The 18,878-nt window shown below is 53.3% G+C and overlaps 1 protein-coding gene across 2 annotated transcripts in view; it reads left to right on the top strand.

The window, feature by feature from the left end:
• The window catches only part of RNF216 (ring finger protein 216), a 147,663-nt gene extending 134,249 nt beyond the window's left edge, over window positions 1–13,414 (top strand). Inside the window, exons 16-17 of one of the 2 annotated variants that reach the window (XM_032394110.1) lie at window positions 9,164–9,233; window positions 9,874–13,414. In XM_032394110.1, coding sequence (XP_032250001.1) covers window positions 9,164–9,233; window positions 9,874–10,193 — 390 coding nt within the window. In that variant the 3' untranslated portion in view covers window positions 10,194–13,414. The remainder of the gene's footprint in view (window positions 1–9,163; window positions 9,234–9,873) is intronic. The other variant, XM_032394111.1, reaches the window with a different exon arrangement.
• Window positions 13,415–18,878: the final 5,464 nt, after the last annotated feature.

Raw genomic sequence — 18,878 nt, 5'->3', positions numbered from 1 at the left:
GGGTAGTGCACGCTGCCTTCAGGACAGGCCTTCCCCGGGCCCGGCCGTTCTGTCGACTCACTTCCTCAGTGCTGTGCGGCCAGCATACCCAGGCCTGAGCATCTCTAGGATTTACATGAGGAAATAGGATTCTTTTTCTTGAGCTGCATCTCCTACAAAGTTCTCCCCTCCCCCATCCCGCTCCCCTTCCCACGTTGCCTTCCAGAAACAAAGAGCTGAGTGGAGTTACACACCAGAAGGTGTTCAGCTGCTGGCCTGTCCTGGGTCGGCGCTGTTTTCCTTTCTCTTCCAGCTCATTCTTGTTCCTTCTCCTGCCACCTCCCTTTTCCCTACTACACATGGAATGGGTTAAAAGTTTTTTGTGTTCTGTTACCTTGTTTGGGTGCCGTAGCATGCCACATGCCCCCTTGTTTTCTTGTTGAATTGTCGTCTTCCACCCTGAGAAGGGTTCTGTGTTTGCTCAAAATAAAGTTCAAAAGGAAGGTCAGGCAAATACAAATCCCTCCGATTTCCTCAGGCAGCCACAGCCAGAGATTTGGTTCCATTTGTCCCATTCCCATCAAATCTGGGATCAGCCCTGTTTCCTTGATTCTCACCAGGAGACTGATTGGATTCCAAGCCAGCATCTGTTGGGGCTTCTGAGAACACAAAGCCATTCAGAAGTTCAGGGAAACAAAGCATGCCCTGTCATCCAAGCCTCTTCTCTGGCTTAATTAACCAGCAAGGCCAGGAAGAATCTCTTCGTCCCTTCGTGGTTTGGAAAGAAGTTGAGTTTTATCCCTTAATGACTAGAGATTGCCTGGGAACCCAAACAAACTCCGTATGAGAACTAAAATGATGAATGTAACTCGCCTTCTCTGTTAATTATCAAAATGAAGCCAAAAACATTCAACCACAAGTCTTAAAAAACAAGATATCTTTTTAAAAGGAAGGGAAAAAAAGAAGCAAACCACAGTTTTCTGATTGGGGAGCAAAATGCAAAGCCACATGTTGACACATAAGTGAGCAGACGTTATTTTGCAGCGGGGGAGGTATCCTGGTGCTTGACTGGATCCAAATCCACTGCAGCCGAATGAGTGGCAGGGGCTAGTAAGGCCTAGCTCATCGTTAGACGCTGTGGTCAAAAGAGCAGTCACCTGGCGGTCCAGATTCAAGAAGTGGGGCAGAATTCTTAACAGAATTTTTCTTCCTTAAATACAAAACAAAGTCAGTGTTTATCTTGGGTGTTGGTTACCAGAAACTGCACAGAATTATTTTCCACAACTTCTTTGATTTTTGAATATAAAAGATTGTTTGATTCAAATAAAACCCTAGGGCTTTTACAACCAGTTTACAATTTGATACCATTACCACTTAGCCATTTGGTCAGGAGACTTATTTTCCCAAGCCTACATTGAATTGAACCTGATATTGACCTGTGCTAATATTTTTAATTCTGTAATAATTCTCTAAGGCAGACGTGTCATCCCACTTCTACAAAAACTGTGGTCCATAAGCGTAGCAGGGGCTCCAGCCGAGGCTGTTTCTCTCGGCGTCTTTAAGCCACCCGCCTGCCTTCTCCCATCTGTGGCTCCAGCACCACCCAGACTAGCCCAGTGCCCAGCATCTCCCTGCAGGGGCCAGTGTACTGATAATACCACACAACTCTGAGACCCGTGTTTAAGTGGCCAGGGAAGGGAGGGACTGCTGCAGGAATGGAGGGGAGAAGAGCATTTCAGAGTGGACCCAGGAGAGGCAGAAGGCCCATGGGAAAGGTAGACCAAAGGTGGAGTCATTAACTGGATCTTGGCTATAGCATTGTTTCCTTAACTTTTTTTTTTTTTTACATAAGCTCTATGCCGGGGCACCTGGGTGGCTCAGTCAGTTAAGTGTCTGCCTTCAGCTCAGGTCATGATGCCAGGGTCCTGGGATCGAGCCCCGCATCGGGCTCCCTGCTCAGCAGGAAGCCTGCTTCTCTCCCTCTGCCTTCTGCTTTGCCTACTTGTGCATGCACTCTCTCTGTCAAATAAATAAAATCTTAAAAAAAAAAAAAAATGATAATAAGCTCTATGCCCCATGTGAGGCTTGGACTCCCGACCCTGAGATTAGGAGTCACGTGCTCTACCGACTGAACCAGTCAGGCACCCCTCTCCTTAACTTTTTAAATGTATCTTTTACAAAAGAAACTAAGATGGTGATGTGAGCCCCCTTGTTGTTCCATCGACCCAGCTTCCTCAGCATCTTATTTCTGGTCACTTTTAAATATCTTCCTTTCTGTTACAACATGGGGGCAGGACCACTTTCCTGATCCACAGATGAGGAAAACGAGATTCAGGTCACTTGGTAAAAGTGGGATGCAAGCCCAGGTCTTGGACCAGATGTCAGCCCTTTTTACTCCGGAAGTCTCCACACCCTGGAGGTCACAAATTTGGCAGCTCACCAAGTAGGTGCCCACTAGGGTCCCTGAGCCCAGTGAACCAGCTGGGGCTCCATAGAGGGGTAAGACCATTGCTGGACCCTTTCCCCATTGAGCAAGTTGCCGATGTTAGAGGGGGGGGCTGGATCTCCAAATCTTGACAGTGTCCTTGATCAGGTTTAGGTGTCACTGAGGACTTTACCAAGGAGGGTGGGAACATGTAGATATGTGTTGTCTTCGACAAATGCCAGCAGACCCAGGCCGAGCACTTGACCCTGACAGGAGTCAAAACATGGCCATATTCCATGCTGCCTCCAGGTCCCCGTGGGGGAGCTCCAGATGGAAAGGCGTTTGGGTGCTGGGTCTCTGTGACCTGAGGAGATGGCTCCAGAGGCCAGCCAAGAGCCCGGCTGTCTTTGCTCCTCCCCAGCACATTGTCCAGCCCCCCACTGGGCCATTCCAGACCCCAGCTGCACAGCATGTGCCACTTGGGGCTGTACCTCACCCTCCTCCCCCCAATTTCCTGTTGCAGGGGGACAGCTGGAGCTGGGGGTTAGGGTCTGGTGTTGCTCGGCGATCTGCAGCCGATCTGGGAATAATTTGAAACTAAATCCTCAGCCCTTTGGAAGCCTTTTATGAAATCATTGCAAGTTTATTAACAACAGCTGTGGCCACACATGACCTGGATCCCAGCCCCAGCCCCACCCCCAAAATCGCAGGAGGGAAGCAGCAGTTGACTTGGAATCCCCAGTCACCTTTTTAAGGGGGGGAAAGTTAAATGAAGACAAGTCACCCATCCTTCCTCCGTAGTCACCGGAGGCTGGACAGCCGGCAAGCAGGAGGCCAGCCATGGTGATCAGGAATGTTGAAGAAAACGGGCTCAAAGGGACTTTTCAAAGCTTTGGCAAGAGCAGCCTGGGGCCAAGTGCTCACACATCTATTTTAGGGCCCTTCAGCCTGTGCTGGCAGTTAGTGTCTGATTGGCAGAAACCTCCTCTTTCTCGAACCATTGGCAGCTTCTCCATTTCCTCCTGTCCAGACCCTGCTGCTCAGGCGGAGCTGCGAAGCTTCCTTATTGACGGGCAGGTTCCAGAGTGGAGGTTTGGGTTGGTTTTTCTTAATTAAAATCTCTCTGGCGAACTCTACCTCACTTCCTGCCAGCGACTGCCTTGCTGAGTCTGTTTTGGAGAAGCCCAGCCCCTGCCATCGGCTTCGTGCCCTCGCCGTGCTCCCTGCCGCCTCCATGTGAAGCAGGCGTGTCCACGTCCTCCAAGTCAGGCCAACACTTTGTGTCCTGCTGAGCTCAAAGGAATTCAGAGAGAGGAAATAAAACCTTCTTCCTGTTAAGATGCAACCCACTCATTTCTTCCTTTAAAGTATTCTTCCAGATCTGCGGGGCAGTGAGACTCCACACACCATTCTGCTGTATTCCTTTATCCTCGACACTGCATTGGGGGAGCACTGGCCCACGATGGGTACTGCGCATGTTCCCTTCACAGTCCTCATTGCATCTGGTTGTGGTCTGTGGGCTCCATGCCCAGAGTGGCCATGGGTAGTGATAAAAATTGCTTAGGTGGTTCTCTTGCACCCTAGCCTGGTGTTTCATTATACTCAGTCTTTTTTCTTTTTTTTAAGATTTTTTTTTTATTTATTTGACAGCACAAGTAAGGAGGAGAGGGAGAAGCAGGCTCCCCGCCGAGCTCGGAGCCTGACACGGGGCTCAGTCCCAGGACCCTGGGATCATGACCTGAGCTGAAGGCAGACACTTAACCGACTGAGCCATCCAGGCGCCCCCGTTATACTCAGTCTTTTGAGACCCGCCCGTCCTGGGACATCTTGACCGCTGACTGGTGTCTGCTCCCTCCTGTTTCAGCCTAGTCTTGCTTATATGCACATTCCATGGATCTGTGTGGAAATTTTCACCAAGATTAGGAGGGGCTGGAAAGCAGACAGAGAATGGAAGTCATCCAGGCCTACTGGATCCGTCTTAAAGCCCATGCCAAAGGCCAGATGGAGGAGTGCGGGTGGGGGGACGCATCATCCTCAGTGGCCATTCACTAAGGCCTGTTGGGGTGCCCAGCGCAGTGGCTACCAACAGAACCATCTGTTCCTCCCCAGGGGGGAGGGTGTGAAGGGGAGCTTGGGCCGAGGGTCCGGTTTGGTCTCCAACCCTATAGAGGGCAGAGCAGCTAGAGGGGCCCTGACTGCCCAGGCACCCTAGGGGCTGCCAGCCCACAAGGAGCAGCAGGCTCTGCACTGGTCCCAATTTCACTTCTCACGACTCTGTGATCTTCAGCATGTAACTGCATCTCAGAGCCTGTTTCCTCGCTGGTAGAATCTCTGTTGGCCCCTCATGATTGGGAGAGACACTTAGTGTGCGCATGTGAACTAGAGCAGGACACAGGGAGGTGGGACTTGAGTGTGCAGAGCACAGCCTCCCAGAAGAGAACCTCGGGGGCTTTCTGAGTGAGGTGGGGATACAAACACAACCGATGGGAAGTGGGCCAAAACATTCCCAGGAGTTCTCTCTGGAGAGGAATTACCGGTGACTTTTTTATTTGGGCCGTGTTAAACTTTTTTTTCCCAAATTGCTTTAATGTTATGAGAATCAAAACATTGGTCTTTTGTGGCAGAAAGAGAAAATTCCATGGGACACTGATATGCAAGGAAGTTGGTAGCCTCACGAGAAAGCATGTTAGGCAGGGAAATCTAGAAGTGTGTGTTCCCACTCTGGAGATGGGCTAAGAGCGGCGGCCCAGTCAGGCAAGGGGAGACCCTGCCACTGTGAGCCAGTCAGTCCTTTTGGGCCTCAGTGGTAGAGCCTGGCCCGCACCTTGGGTTTCTGGCTCAAGAGGTGAGGTTTGTGGGCTCTGGAGCTCCTGACTCCATCTGGGGGAGAAGGAAAGAGGTGGTGAGAGGGATCTGCTGCTGGCTTTGTCTCAGAGGCCAGTGCCAGGGGAAGCCAGACACTGACGAATGAATCTTTTTTAAGGGATAGTATGTGCACTTCTGGATGAGCTGACCAAGAAAAGAATTCCCTAAAAATTTCCAGGGAAGTGACCCCCTTCTCTGCTGTGTTGGCTCTTTGTCTTCTTGAATGGAGGTGTTTCGATTTGCCCTATTCTCTTGTATTTAGTGGAAAAAGGAGATTCCGGAGTTCTGCCCATCCCAAAGAGAAGGAACCCTCTTGTATTTCAAGGAGGATAAGATGCACTCGTTCTAGAACAAGGCAGGGCCTCTGACAGTGCTTGGGGCAGGGCGGGCGGAGTTCCAGGGGCCTTGCAGTCCCTGCTGCAGAAGCTTCCAGTTCAGAAACCTGTGGTTTCTGCGGTTAAGAGCTCCAGCCTCGAGAGTGGAAGGCCTGGGTTTAAACCTCACGGTGTCTCCGTTTCCCCATCTGTACTATGGGGATTCATTAATAGGGCCTAACTAGTGGAGGTTGTTAGGAAGATCCCGTCTCTGTGAAGTGCTTTTACAACAGGAGCTGGCACATAGTAAGCCCTCAGTAAACATTAATTTCCATTCTTGCTGTTGTTGTGCTTGGCACTTTGTGAAAGAGAGATCATTTGCTTCTCACAGTAAACCTGCTGTGAATGGGCTCCAGGTCAGGTTGTGGAAGGTAACAGGGTCCTCAAGCCCAGCTCTGTGGAGCCCCAGAACTGGAGCTGTTCTCATCGCGCCAGCACCCTGTCCGTTAGGAAGTCAGTGCTGCTTGAAGATAAGACGTGCCGCGGCCGGTCGCTCCATCATGCCTGGATTTCCTGTGGGTGGCTCAGCCCCTTCCGGGGGTGCTGGAGGTCAGGTACTTCGGCAACCTGGCCCCTGCACCCGGCTCTCTCATCTGCTTTCCTCCTATTGTTCCCCACTTCCAGCAGCCTAGGTGTGTCCTAGATTTGCAGAGTGGCAAGCCTTTTTCGCAGGTGTCCTGGTTTGCCATGAATGATGACACTTGGGGCACCAAGAATGTTTCCCAAGGGAACTCACCTCCAGAAAGGCCTCAGGAGGCCATCTGTCCCTCAGCCCAAACCCAGAGGGACCAGTCTTCATGTTTTATCTCAAAATCAACCCTAAAGCTTGCCACATTCACTCTTTTTGTTAACATTTATTTAATTATGGTAAAATATGTATAAAATAAGATTTGCCATTTTTAAAGTGTATGATTCAGTCTGCCTTCACTCTTGACTTGAGGAGCTTTAAATGCTTAAGAGAAATTGCTTGGGAAGGAACCCCCGCCCCAGATGAAGTAAGAAATCTTCACCTTAGAGTCTAACATGTTTGGCTAAAAATGTAATTTAAAAATATATTGAAAAGCGTTTTCATTGTTAGTTTCTAAACAGTGTCCTGTGACTCCAACCAGTCGGAGGAAGTTGAAATCTGAACCATCTGATCCTTAATCTAGCTGCAACTGACAATTTACTCAGTGGCCCTAATTAATACAGTCAGGAAGCCTGGCACCTGCCCTATGAAGAAGCCACAGAGGCAAGTGTTGGGGGCATCTCCCAGTCTCTGCCACTTTTTCTTGAAGCTTCTCATCTTTCTAAAATCTTTATTTCTGCTGTTTTCCATGACCTTCCTGCCTTTAAATAGTGAGCGCTCTTTGCAAGTCCTTTACATACTTGAGCTCATTCCAGCCTCACAACAGCCCATTTTACAGATGAGGTATCTTGCGAGACTCAGACATTCAAGTCGCTTAGTGGAAGGTACCACAGAGCCCTGCTTTCCCACCTGACAGTTTTCTGGATCGCTTTTTCTTTTTTTTTTAAGATTAAAAATCTTTTTTTCCTGGACCTTCCACTGGCACCAAAATGAAGAGGTTTGTCAGGTCCTCCTCTAGATAATTGGTAGAACGTATCTTTACATTCACATGGAGACCTTCACACTGTGCCCACCAAACCGTACTGAGTTATCCGAGCCCTTTGCATCGGTTGGCTTAGTGGTTCCTTCATAGAGGAATCCATTCCCTCCTTTGGAATTTTCACAGAGAGGCTAGATGAGTGGGTCTTGGTTGGGGTTTTTAATGGAGAATTTGCATGTGTTAACCTGGGAGACAGACATGGTGCCCTCGAGGGTTCTTCTTGGCACTTGGCAGCTCTCTCCTCTTCCTCCTGCTTTGCTCAGAACACCTGGCAGGGTGAGGCTGAGAAAGATTTGTGTGTTAAGGATTTCCAAATGTGTTGCAGCACCTGGGTGGCCGAGTCGTTGGGCATCTGCCTTCGGCTCAGGTCATGATCCCAGGGTCCTGGGATCGAGCCCCGCATCGGGCTCCCTGCTCGGCGGGGGGCCTGCTTCTCCCTCTCCCACTCCCCCTGTTTGTGTTCCCTCTCTCGCTGTGTCTCTGTCAAATAAATAAAATCTTAAAAAAAAAAAAAAAGAATTTCCAAATGTCAGGAAGGTTGCGGAAAGAATTTAGAGACCATCGAGTTAGTTTAGTTCCGTCATTTGGTGACTGAGGGTGGGAGAACGTGAGCGAATTTAACAGGGCCTCCTGCTATTGCCCACAGAGCCCACAGCCTCCAGCGGCTCTGTCCTAAGATTTTTTTATCTATCAAACAAAGGGAATATGTTACATAAATATTTACTCATTCCATCAGTATGACTTAGTCTCCTTGTTGATCAGAAGTTTAGCCAGTAAACTTAGAACAGTGTCTAGCACTAGCAGGTGTCCGATACAAGCTGATTAAAAGCTATTCCTGACTCGAGTCCTCGAGGTTCGTCGTAACTGTATGGTGAAATCCCTGACTGCTGTCTTGGCAGTGACATTAATAACGTGCTAAGTAAACATGCACGCTGCCCTCCGCTCAGGTGGGACCGCCACGCTCTCCACTGTCCAGGGAGGGTGCTCTCTCCAGCTCACATGCTCTTTCCTGTGGTTCTCCATTCACATTTCACAAGTTCCCTGGTGCCATCAGTTGGTCAAAGGTGTCACTGAAACCGTTCCAGCCCAGGACACACCTGGCCACATGGGGAGGCTCCAATGCCTTGTCTAGGAGACCCCTCCTCGAGTACTGGGACTGCCGCTGCGCACCAGTGCCCTCCTCACGCTTCTCCCCAGCTTGACTGCTCTTAACTCCTGGAGAAGCAGCTGGAAGACCCCAGGAAACAAGCCTGCCTGTCGTTCAGTTCAAATCCGCGCAGTTGGTGATGTTCCACTCTGTTCATCTCGCTCTTAAACTGCTGTGCCCTTCCTCCCACATGAGGGCCCCCACCCCAACCACCGTTCAACTGGCAAGACGCAGCTCCTTCTACAGCCCACCAGCTGCCTAGAAGCTAAAGGCCAGCTTCAGGGCTCAGCTGGCCTGAGTAGACCTTTGTCCACCTGAGGTCAGAGAATCAGTAAGACTCTGTTGGGCTTTGCACAAAAGGGTGTGCTGCTCAAGAGTTCATGGACTCTGGATCTGAAACTTTTCTGGCCATCGCTTCTCAGCCTTTTGGCTAAGATCAAGTGTGAAACTTTTCGGGCCCTGCCCGCCCCAGACCCACCCCCTTTCCAAACCTTTGGGTTATCAGTCTGCCCACCTGAGCTGCAGAAGGTCCTCTGTCTTGGCTCAAGCAGGCTCCTGCCCCACAATCCCACTCCTCAGCCACAGCCTTTCAGGTGGGCTTCCTAGTGGGAGCCTCATCCACTGATGAAGCAAGGAGACCCTCAGGGTCTGGGAATGAGTAGTCTGCTGACTGGCAGCAAGCTGCCCTCCCCTGGGTCCCAGTGTGGTGTAAGCACGGCATGGAGCTGGTTGGAGCAAGCTCACCATCTTGTTGCTCTTCTTTTAGGAAGATGATGAGAAGCTAATTGAGGAGATCCAGAAGGAGGCTGAAGAGGAGCAGAAGAGAAAGACTGGAGGCAAGCACCCCCCCAGCACGGGCCCCATGCTTGGGGCGATCCCTGTTGGGGGGGTGGGGTGGCCCGGAACACTCCATGCGGGGGGTGGGCTTCGTGGCTGGCCTTCCAGCCCACCGGGGCCGCCCAGGCATCCATCCAGCTCCCCATGGCAAGAGGCTGTGAAAGCATAGGAGAGTTTCAGTATCCCCTTGATGGTCAGGGGGTCCCAAGGGATGGGTTTGAGCTTAGGAGGCAGACAGAACCCACACTGGACTAAAAAGACAGTAGGCCCACCCTGGCCTCTCTGAGGTCACAAAGGAATGAAATGGAGTTTCTGGGAGTGGCCCCCAGGCCCTGGCTCTGAAGGAAAGTCTCCCATGGAATCCACCATCCTCCAGGGTGATCAGTGAGTTAACACTTAGACAGCTGAGGGGGGTTGGTGCACATGCACACGTTCATTGGCCTTACTGTGGCCTGGCCGCCACTCCTATGTCCGTAGGTAAGAATGATGCTGAAGGTCAGACATGCCTGGCCTGGTCTCATGCTCTAGGCTCTCAGCTTGGGGCAAGTGGGACTGAGGTCAGGATATGCAGCCCTGGTCCCAACCCACATCAAGCACAGTTGGTTTTGTTTTCTCTACTAAATCCCATGTCCTGTTCAGAGAACACCTTCAAACGCATCGGGCCCCCCTTGGAGAAGCCTCCAGAGAAAGTCCAGAGGATCGAAGCCCTGCCGAGGCCCGTCCCGCAGAATCTGCACCAGCCACAGATCCCCCCCTATGCCTTTGTGCACCCCCCCTTCCCCCTGCCGCCTGTCCGGCCCATGTTCAACAATTTTCCTCTCAACATGGGCCCCGTCCCAGCGCCCTATGTGCCCCCTCTGCCCAATGTGCGCGTCAACTACGACTTCGCTCCCGTCCACGTGCCGCTGGAGCACAACCTGCCTATGCACTTTGGTCCGCAGCCACGGCATCGCTTCTGACAGCTCTGTGTCCTGACTCCTCCCCAGAGCCCGCCACTGAGCAGCCCAGCCTGTGCAGGGCCGGGTTCCGCAGATTCCCGCCTCGCCCCCAAGGCCATGCCTTCTGAATGGGGATCGTGCACTTGGCTCTCAAAAGGATAGGTTGGTGTTTTTCCTGCTCCTTCCTGGGAAGGGCTACTGTCCCTTGAGCGGCCGGCAGGCCAGTGCCCTCAGGTGCCTGTAAAAGGATTGGTCTGGCACTTGCTGGACCAGTGATAAGGGGCCAGTAGGGCCTCCCTGGAGAGTTCCACTGTCCGAGCGGCGGTGCAGGGACCCTCACCACAAGGTATCCCCTCTCTGTCAGCCCTGTCCCTGCAGACAGTGACGAGGGAAGTGTTTGTGTCCGTCCCCTCCTGTCCCCCTGGCAGACCTCACAAGTCTCTCAGTTAACCACGTAGGCCTTCCTTACCGCAGTATAGTCTGATTGGTGATAAAGCCGAAGTCCCAGTTGGAGGGAGTTTGGAGTTCGGAGAGAGCTAAGCCATCTGAACCATGTTGTGAAGGCTGGGTTCTCCCCCCACCCCCACCCCAATGCTGCGGCCCACCCAGAGTGAGTGCACCCTGCTGCTCCAAGTCAGTTGGTCCCAGTGAGGCGGTGGCAGAACCATGTCCCCAGGCCTGGGGGCACCGCTCAGGGTGGGGAGGCTGCAGACTGTATTCTCCAAATCCAGAACCCCAGGCCGCCACCACCGTGACTATTCAGGTCTCTTCTTGTCCTTGGCCCACTCAGATGAGACCACAGAGAGCCATCTCATGCTATCAGTTCTGTTTTGTAGTTTAAAGAAATATTTGCCATTTACTCATTTTGAACTTACTGGGTTTTCTGTGGCCTACTAGAGTTTCTCTCGTTCAGTCTCTAGAAAGTCAAATCAGTTACCCCACACCAGGCAGCCAATGAGTGCTGGATGGTCCTGAATCTTGCCAAACAAAAGGTCCTTTCGAGGTGGCTGTGACAGGCTTGGTGGCTCTCCCAGGTAGCCCAGTTGTCAGGTAATGAGCAGCTTCTCCCCTAAGGTTTGGTGGTGGCAGTGGGTTTCCATGGGGGGATAGAGGACCCAGACTACACCCGGCACCCGCCCGTGGAGCTGCCCCTGCCCACGGCCAGGTGAGTCTAGCTCCGGGTCGGCATAGGGGTTCCTGCCCCTTCCCACTCACCTTTCCCTGTGCAGCCCCAGCCCACCCGAGGCTCTGCCCCATCGCTAGCCACCATTCTGCAGAGCAGAGGCCTCTGCGGGGAGTGACCCTGCCTGGCTGCCCAGTATTGGTCTCTGTCACTGCTGCTGTATCTCTGATGTCTGTGGAGTTCCCAGAAGTTCCCAGCACCTGTGCACAGACCTCAGAAGGGTGAGCCTAATGACCACCCCCCCATCTCTGGGGACCGTGCCCCAGGACCATGCATTCTTGTGTGCAGGCACCCACTGCCATCAGTTTCTCATGTATTTCAAGGATTAAAATGGGGAGAAATCTGCTAAGTTGCCCATTCTTCCTCCTGCTTTTCCTCCAGGGGAGGGCTTTGCAGAGTCCTCTGGGCGTAGGGCGGGACACACGAGACCACAGAGGGAAGCTGCCCTGCACTGGGGGTGCACTGCAGGGCACAGTGACAGGTCTAAGTACCTTTATAGCATGGTCCCCGTGCATCCCCCAGGTGAGGAGGGTCTCAGAGCAGTTGAGCTTCCAGCGGACGTCCCACCAAATAGGACACACCAGAACCTCCTGGGCCCCCTGAGCCAGTTCATCCAAGGAGGGAACAAACCAGTCCACCTTTCTGTCCTGTAGCCAGGGTACAGGGTTCCGTGGGGCACTTTGGGCAGCCGAAAGGGCAGGCCCCAGGTGGGTGGCATGTGAAGATCCCCTGGCACAGGAAAGGAAGAGACCAGAATAATTGGTTTCCCCCAAGGCCAAACTGAGGACTTGCCCTTTGAGATGAATTCTGGCTGTTCTAGCCACACGCAGCTGCTAGGGATCTGAGGGCCCCCAGTTTCCGACGATCCTCCTTGCACTGGACTGTGGAGCAGCTCCCAGGCCCGCAGCAGCAGAGTTGCTGTTTGGGGGAAGGTCGTTGCCACAAGTTCTGACGCTAGCATGAGGTCCCACCTGTCTGTGAAGTGACCGTCTAGGTGCCTGTGTCCCAGAGGACCCCAGGCTTCTTTAGAAGCAGACTGCACTAGTGAGAGTTCAGGGGGGAGGGGGCCTTAATCCTCTGACAAACAAGCCAGCAAGTGGCTGCAAGGTATGAGGACAGGAGAGCCACAGAGACCAGCCAGTGGCAGGGACAAGGCAGGAATCCCAGAGGCAGCCTGGCATCTTACCCTCTCTGGGCCACAGTGTTTGCTCCCCCAAGCCAGAGACTGCCCAGCAACAGTCCCGTTCTACTTGCCTTAAACTGGAGAGAGGAATCTAGTATTTGCACTTAGCAAAAGATTTTAAAACTTAAAAAAAAAAGTGTGCATGACCTGTCACTTTGTATAAAAATAGCAAAAATGATTAGTTTATTAAATTTTTTTCTGTACCTTCTGGTAGTAAAATACATCAAAATAATTCTGTTTAAACTACTGTGTGTAAAAAGTCTGTATCATATGTAACTTGGACTTTTTGTAAATAAATGTTTGTGCACTATGCTCCTTCCGGTTTTGTCTGTCCACACGGCACTACCGGGCAGGCCCCTCCACCCCCATGAAGTTACAGGGGCTGTGCACACAGGCGACAGATTCCCGGGGAGTGATTGGGCCTACGATGCCACTGCTCCCTGGGAGCGGACGTCGGCTGCCGCTGGAGAGCTGCGAGAAGTGAGACCCCCATCTCCCCTCCCCAGAAGGATGATGAGGTGATGTCTCATGCTGACCCTGCTTGGGTGGCTACTGAGGCCCACTTGGGCACAAGGGGGTTTTTTGTTGTTTTTTGGCACAGAATCCCCTTCCAGAAAGTGCTCAACCCCTTTTCCAGGCCTGGGCAGCAAGCCACCAACTGGCCTGGAGAGCGACCTGCAGAGGCTGGACCAGGCGAAGGTTGGGTGAAATGGGAGGAAGCTCGTGTCCTCCCTCCCAAGACCGGGAGATCAGGTTCCTGAGAACAGAGTGTCTGACTGGGGCCACCTTCCTTGGGCACAGGCCTCCCCATCAGAATCCCCAGCAGCCTTGCTGTGAGCCAGGCTGGCAGACCCCAACACCCTTGGGCTCAAACTGCTCAACGTTCTGATAAAACGTGGGCTATCCTGTCCTGCTATTTGCAGCTTTATTGAGTGATGCGCCCCCTTTTTTTTTTTTTTTTTTTGTGCATTTCTGAAAATGTACTGAAATAAATCCAAGACAGAAGTTACCTGCATTCCCAGGGTCGTGAGTTCAAGCCCCATGTTTGGCGTGGAGCCTACTTAAAAAAAAAAAAAAAGTGATTCTGCACCTTTCAAAATGGGACTTTTCTCCCTTTGCAACCAGGAGCGCCCCCCCGGGTCTGATTGGTTCTTTTTGTGCCATCCTGATGGATGATTGGGGTGCTTCGGACTTCCTGCCACCCTTCCACACCTTGGTGAGCACCTGCTTGGATGTTTCAAAAGATGTATTTTCCGGGAGCAGAGTTGTGCATAAAGGATAGGGGTGAGGGGCACCTGGGTGGTTCAGCCGTTAAGCATCTGCCTTCAACTCAGGTCATGATCCCAGGGTCCTGGGATCGAGCCCCACATCGGGCTCCCTGCTCCGCGGGAAGCCTGCTTCCTCTCCCTCACCCCCTGCTTGTGTTCCTGCTCTCGCTCGCTCGCTCTGTCACGTAAATAAAATCTAAAAAAAAAAAAAAAAAAAAAAGGATGGGGGTGTGTATTTCTATGTCTTTTACCAGATTCCTTGACAAAGCAGTGTCAACCCACCCGTCCTGGCCTGTGTTCTTACCCTTCGTTGGCACATCGTTGTTGCCACGGTCCCTCAGCTGTCCTAAGACCCGTCTCCTGGAATCTGACCTCATGGGGACACTTGAATGGACACATCTTCCTTTAGAAGGAACTGCTGTTTAGGTCAGGTGCATTTGTAATTGCACCGTCCAAACTTATTTTCCATCCTTGAAGTGACATATACGTATACACATTGGCCACTTAACAAATGTTTTAAAAGAGAAAAAATTTGAAAACACAGAAAAGGATCAAGACAAAAGTGCTTTGTTATCCGAAGGTAGCTACTGATATTTTTTAAGGTCTATTTATTAGCACGCGAGGGGGGGAAGGGGCAGAGAGAGAGAATCTCAAGCTGACTCCACGTTGATTGCAGAACCCGATGCGGGGCTCAGTCTCACGACTCTGAGATCATGACCTGAGCCGAAATCAAGAGTCGCATGCTTACCCCAATGAGCCACTCAGGCGCCCCTACTGATACTTTTTTTTGATGCATTTCCTTCCAGGTCGTTCTGCTCTGTGATATATATAATGTCTCACAAAACCAGTAAACCAGATGTGCAGGTTTGCATCCTATCATGAGCATTAGCAAGGTATGAGCAAGTGCTTCCAAAACACCGTTTTTAATTAGCGCCTCCTTTTAGAACCTCTTGCTGTAGGCTTGTAAGCCTTCTCTTTGGGCTTCTTGGAATCACGTTTCTGCGGGCTGGTGCACAGCTGCCCCTGTCCAGCCTGCTGTTCTTTGTTCTCATGACCCCCGGGGGACGCGGCCCCACCTAAAACCCCATCTGTGGGTCTTCCCTCTCAGGATTAAGTCGGAAGCAACTCCTCTCCTTGCTTCCTCCCCCTTCATCAGCACGTCTTGGCAGGCAGTCCAGAACTGATCATCGCCTAGGCTTGGCTTTGCCCTAGATGATGCCAGTTAAGACCCTCAGGAGAGGGGCGTGGAGCCAGCACAGGCTGTCACCAGGGCCACCGGGATCACCGGGACCTGCCTCTTCCCTAAGTGGGGGTGGCGCGCTGGACCCGAGGCCATTCTGTGGGTTCTGCAGGTGCAGCGCTGCGGGGCCCCGGGGAAGGTCACTGAAGCCAGCTGCTTGAAGCAAAATGGGGACAATTACAGCACCGAGAAAGCCGGAAAAGAGCTTGTTGTCGGGTCCCCTTCCCGCTGCCCTTTGGCATCCACTCCCAGAGGCGGGTCCGGCTTCAGACCCAGGCACATCCCGGATGGCTGCCCCTCACCACTCCGCAGGTCCAGTCCCGCCGTCCACCTGCCCTCGTCCGTGGTGCGTCTGGGGCCCTGCCACTGCCCGCTTGCCCCGAACCAAGCGCCGGGCGAGTGGCGTTCACAGCCTGGGAGAGGGGGCTGTGCACCTGCGCCCAGCACATCACAGCAGGGAGACCAGGGCCGCAGCCTTCTCAGGGGGCTCTCAGTCTCTCCTTTCTCTGCCCCAAGTCTGGTGCTCCCTCTATCTCCTCATTTCTGTCAAGATTGAGGCCACTTACCAAAAAATACCCATGATAGAAAACAAGCAGAGAACCGAACTGGAACAGAAGCAAAGCTACAGTATTAAATCAAACACAGTGCAGGAAGTGGGGCTCTGAAGTCAGGCGGCCTGGCCCCCTTCCCGGCAGCTCACATGGAGAAGCACATGAGTTACAAGGGTCACCGTGTCCATAGGGTGAACACGTGCTCATAGCTCCAAGGAAGGATGCTCCGCTGGCGGCACACATCTCCGTGACCTGCTGGAGGCCCCGATGGGCTTCGGGGGCCACCCACTGGGGCTCAGAGCAGACGGCCCGCATGGCTCCCCCGCATGGCCACCCTCACCTGCTCAGCCTCGGACCTCTGGCGACTCTTGACGCCTCCCCCACAGACATCTCCTTTCTCTCGCCTCTGATGGGGAACAAAGCCAAAAAGGAAGCCTGGAACATCCTGGAGGCCGGGGGCACTGAAGGACGTGCGGGCACACGGTTCCTGCCCAGCTGTGCTGTTCCCCGGCTGTGCGCCTCGGCCCAGTCCTCCGTGCCTATCCTCCCGGGCATCTCAGGCCCGTTCCCTACTGTGGAACAGTCTCCACCGGGCCTGCCTTCCCTGAGGACCAGGAGCACCATTCAGCTCGGCTCTGCGTCTCTGGCACCCAGTCAGGGCCCGGGGTGCTCAGGAAATAGTTGCTGGAAAAATAAATCTGTGAAATGACACCAAAAATACCCCCCTCAGAAAGGGGTCTTTAGGACACTCAGTGAGCTACTGTAGGGGAAGACACAGTGTGACCTACGGTAGCCACACAAGTGTCAGCTTCATTGTGTTTGGAATCAGAAAATGTGAGCGAGTGCTTTTTCCACCTGCTAGCTGGAGCCTCAGTTTCCCCATCTGTAAAAGGGAAGGGTTGGGCTGGGTAGCCTGAGTAGCAGAAGCCTGGCAGAGACTGGTGGCCTCCCTGCGTGGAGGAGACAGACCTGAGAACTTGGGGAGGCCAAGGATCCGCAGGGCAAAGGCGCGAAGGATGAGGAAGCAGCCGGACAGGCTGCTCGGGGTCTGCAGACAGGGGCCTTCTGGGGAGGCCCTGGGGCCAGGTGGGGAGCAGCCGGTCACAGCATGGGCCACTGTGAAGCTCCTACAGGCCCACCTGCAGCTGCAGGGACCAGGGACCAGGTCTTGGGGGAGACTTTATCTGGGGCCCTGGGAGATGTGGTGGCTTTTATTTATACCCCCCAAGTCTGCCAGTGGTTCTCTGGGGAAGAAGGAAGCCAAGTGGGCAGGAAGAGGAGGTGGAGAGGCCCCGCCCAGCTTAGGAGCTCCCCGTTAGCACGGACTAACCCATAGGAGGTGACCCTTGCACTCCTGACCCATGCAGCGCACTTGCTTTCACCTCAGCCTGGCAAGAAGCTTCCAGAACGATTCCATCCAGGAGGGGAAGAACATGAAGACACAGTCATCCAACAGCTGGGCAGGGTGGGGAGGGTCTTTGGGGAGGCGATCTGGCCCCATCTATCAAAATGTCAAGTGACTTAAGAATTGCCCTTCCAGAAATTTCCCCCAGAGCCTTGTAAAGCGTCTCCCGCCCACCGTCGTTCCATTCAGCAGCATGTGCTGCTCAGAACGAGGGAGAACGGACGTGAGTGTCCGTGACTGGGGCACAAGGTGGACTGGATGGGATGGGACAGGGTAAACCTCAAGAAGCCGGAGCGAGTTCTACCTGCGCAGGTAAGGAAAACGCACATGTGTCAGGTGACAACTGAAGGGAGGGGGCCGTGGGAGCACACGATCCCGAGTGTGCAAAAAAGCAAAATACAACCCCCGGCTCACTGTTGCTGGAGATGTAAGGTGGTGCAGCCACTACGCAAAACAGTGTATGGAGGTTGCTCGAAAAAACGAAGTTGGAATGACCATATGAAGCAGCAAGGCCACTTTGGGGTGTAAACCCAAAAGAACAGAAAGCAAGGCCTCAGAGATTTGTACCCCTGGTTTGCAGCGGCCATTCACAAGAGCCAAAAGCTGGAAGCAAGCCAGTGTCCATGGCGGGGAGGGGCACGTGCATCCGTCCGTCCCGCGGAACACAAGTCAGCCGTGACAAGGAAGAAAACTCCGACCCCCGCCACGCCGCAGGTGAACCTCGCAGACACGGGGCCACGTCAGACAAGCCGGTCACAGAAGGACGAGTACTGTGTGCACCACCGGCTCACGTTCCCCCCTCCCTGTGTCCTGGGGTCACCTCCCAAATAGGCCACTGGGCCTTGAATGTGCGTGTCTGTTTCTGGGGGAACCAATCACGTGAGGATGAGCTTGCGTGTGCTTGCATAGACGGGTCACGTTTTTATATATAAATCCCAGCTGCACCCGAGCTGGGAGCAACTTACTTAACCTCCCTGAGCCTCAGTTCCTGCAGCAGTAGGTGGGGCTGGTAGTCGTAGTCGTGGGCTGGGGCGCCACAACGTAGCACCTTTGCGCCCGGCCCTGGAGGCCGGCAGTCCCAGATCTGGGGGCAGCGGGCGGGGGTCTACCCAGGCCTCTGTCCGCAGCCTCCCGCCTTCCCTCTGGGCACATTTGCCTCCTAATCTCCTCTTCTTACCAGGACACTGTCAGATGGGAGTAGGGCTCACCTCAGTGACCTATTTAAATCGTAATCATCTCCTGAAATACGCTGTCTCCGCGCACAATCACGTCGGGAGGTGCTGGGTGGTCCGGCCTCAGCACGTGAATCTCAGGGGGACAAAATTCAGCGCATCACAGGGACGGAGTTGACAAGGGGTGAGTGCCTGGCACATAGCAAGGGCTGTATGTGAATACTTTACGTAAAAATAAGATTTTCTGGACGAGTCAAAGACACCGCCAACAGTGTTTAACCCGGGGGGGCTCGGGAGGGGGCTGGGGCTGGGGCATCCGCTGACACCAGATTCTATGCTTTTATTACCTTAATTCTTAAACTAACAACAGTGATGAAGTAGTAACCCTGTCAGAGCACCTGCCAGTGGGTGGCACCGGTTGGAGGTGCCTGGAAGGTGGGTCTTCTCCTCGGGTCTGCGGGTCAGGCCTGGGTCCCAGGGAGGGGGGAGGGGAGTGCAGACCCCTCCCCAACGTCTGTTCAGCTTTTGTCTCGATTACTTACATCTCCTGGAGGATCAGCCTCCTCCTGGTTAAACCCAGGGGCCCCATGAAGGGGCTTGGGCCTCAGGCCAAATGCTCCACCTGACCCACCCTGCCCCTCCCCTCCCAGGCATGTCTTGGGGAGGGGGGCTTCTCCAGGCTCCCTTCTTTCGCCGTCCCAGGG

The sequence above is a fragment of the Phoca vitulina genome, unplaced genomic scaffold (genome assembly GCF_004348235.1).
Source record: "Phoca vitulina isolate PV1807 unplaced genomic scaffold, GSC_HSeal_1.0 scaffold79, whole genome shotgun sequence".
In the NCBI taxonomy this organism is placed as follows: Eukaryota; Metazoa; Chordata; class Mammalia; order Carnivora; family Phocidae; genus Phoca; species Phoca vitulina.
This window is presented reverse-complemented; position numbering and strand designations above follow the sequence as displayed.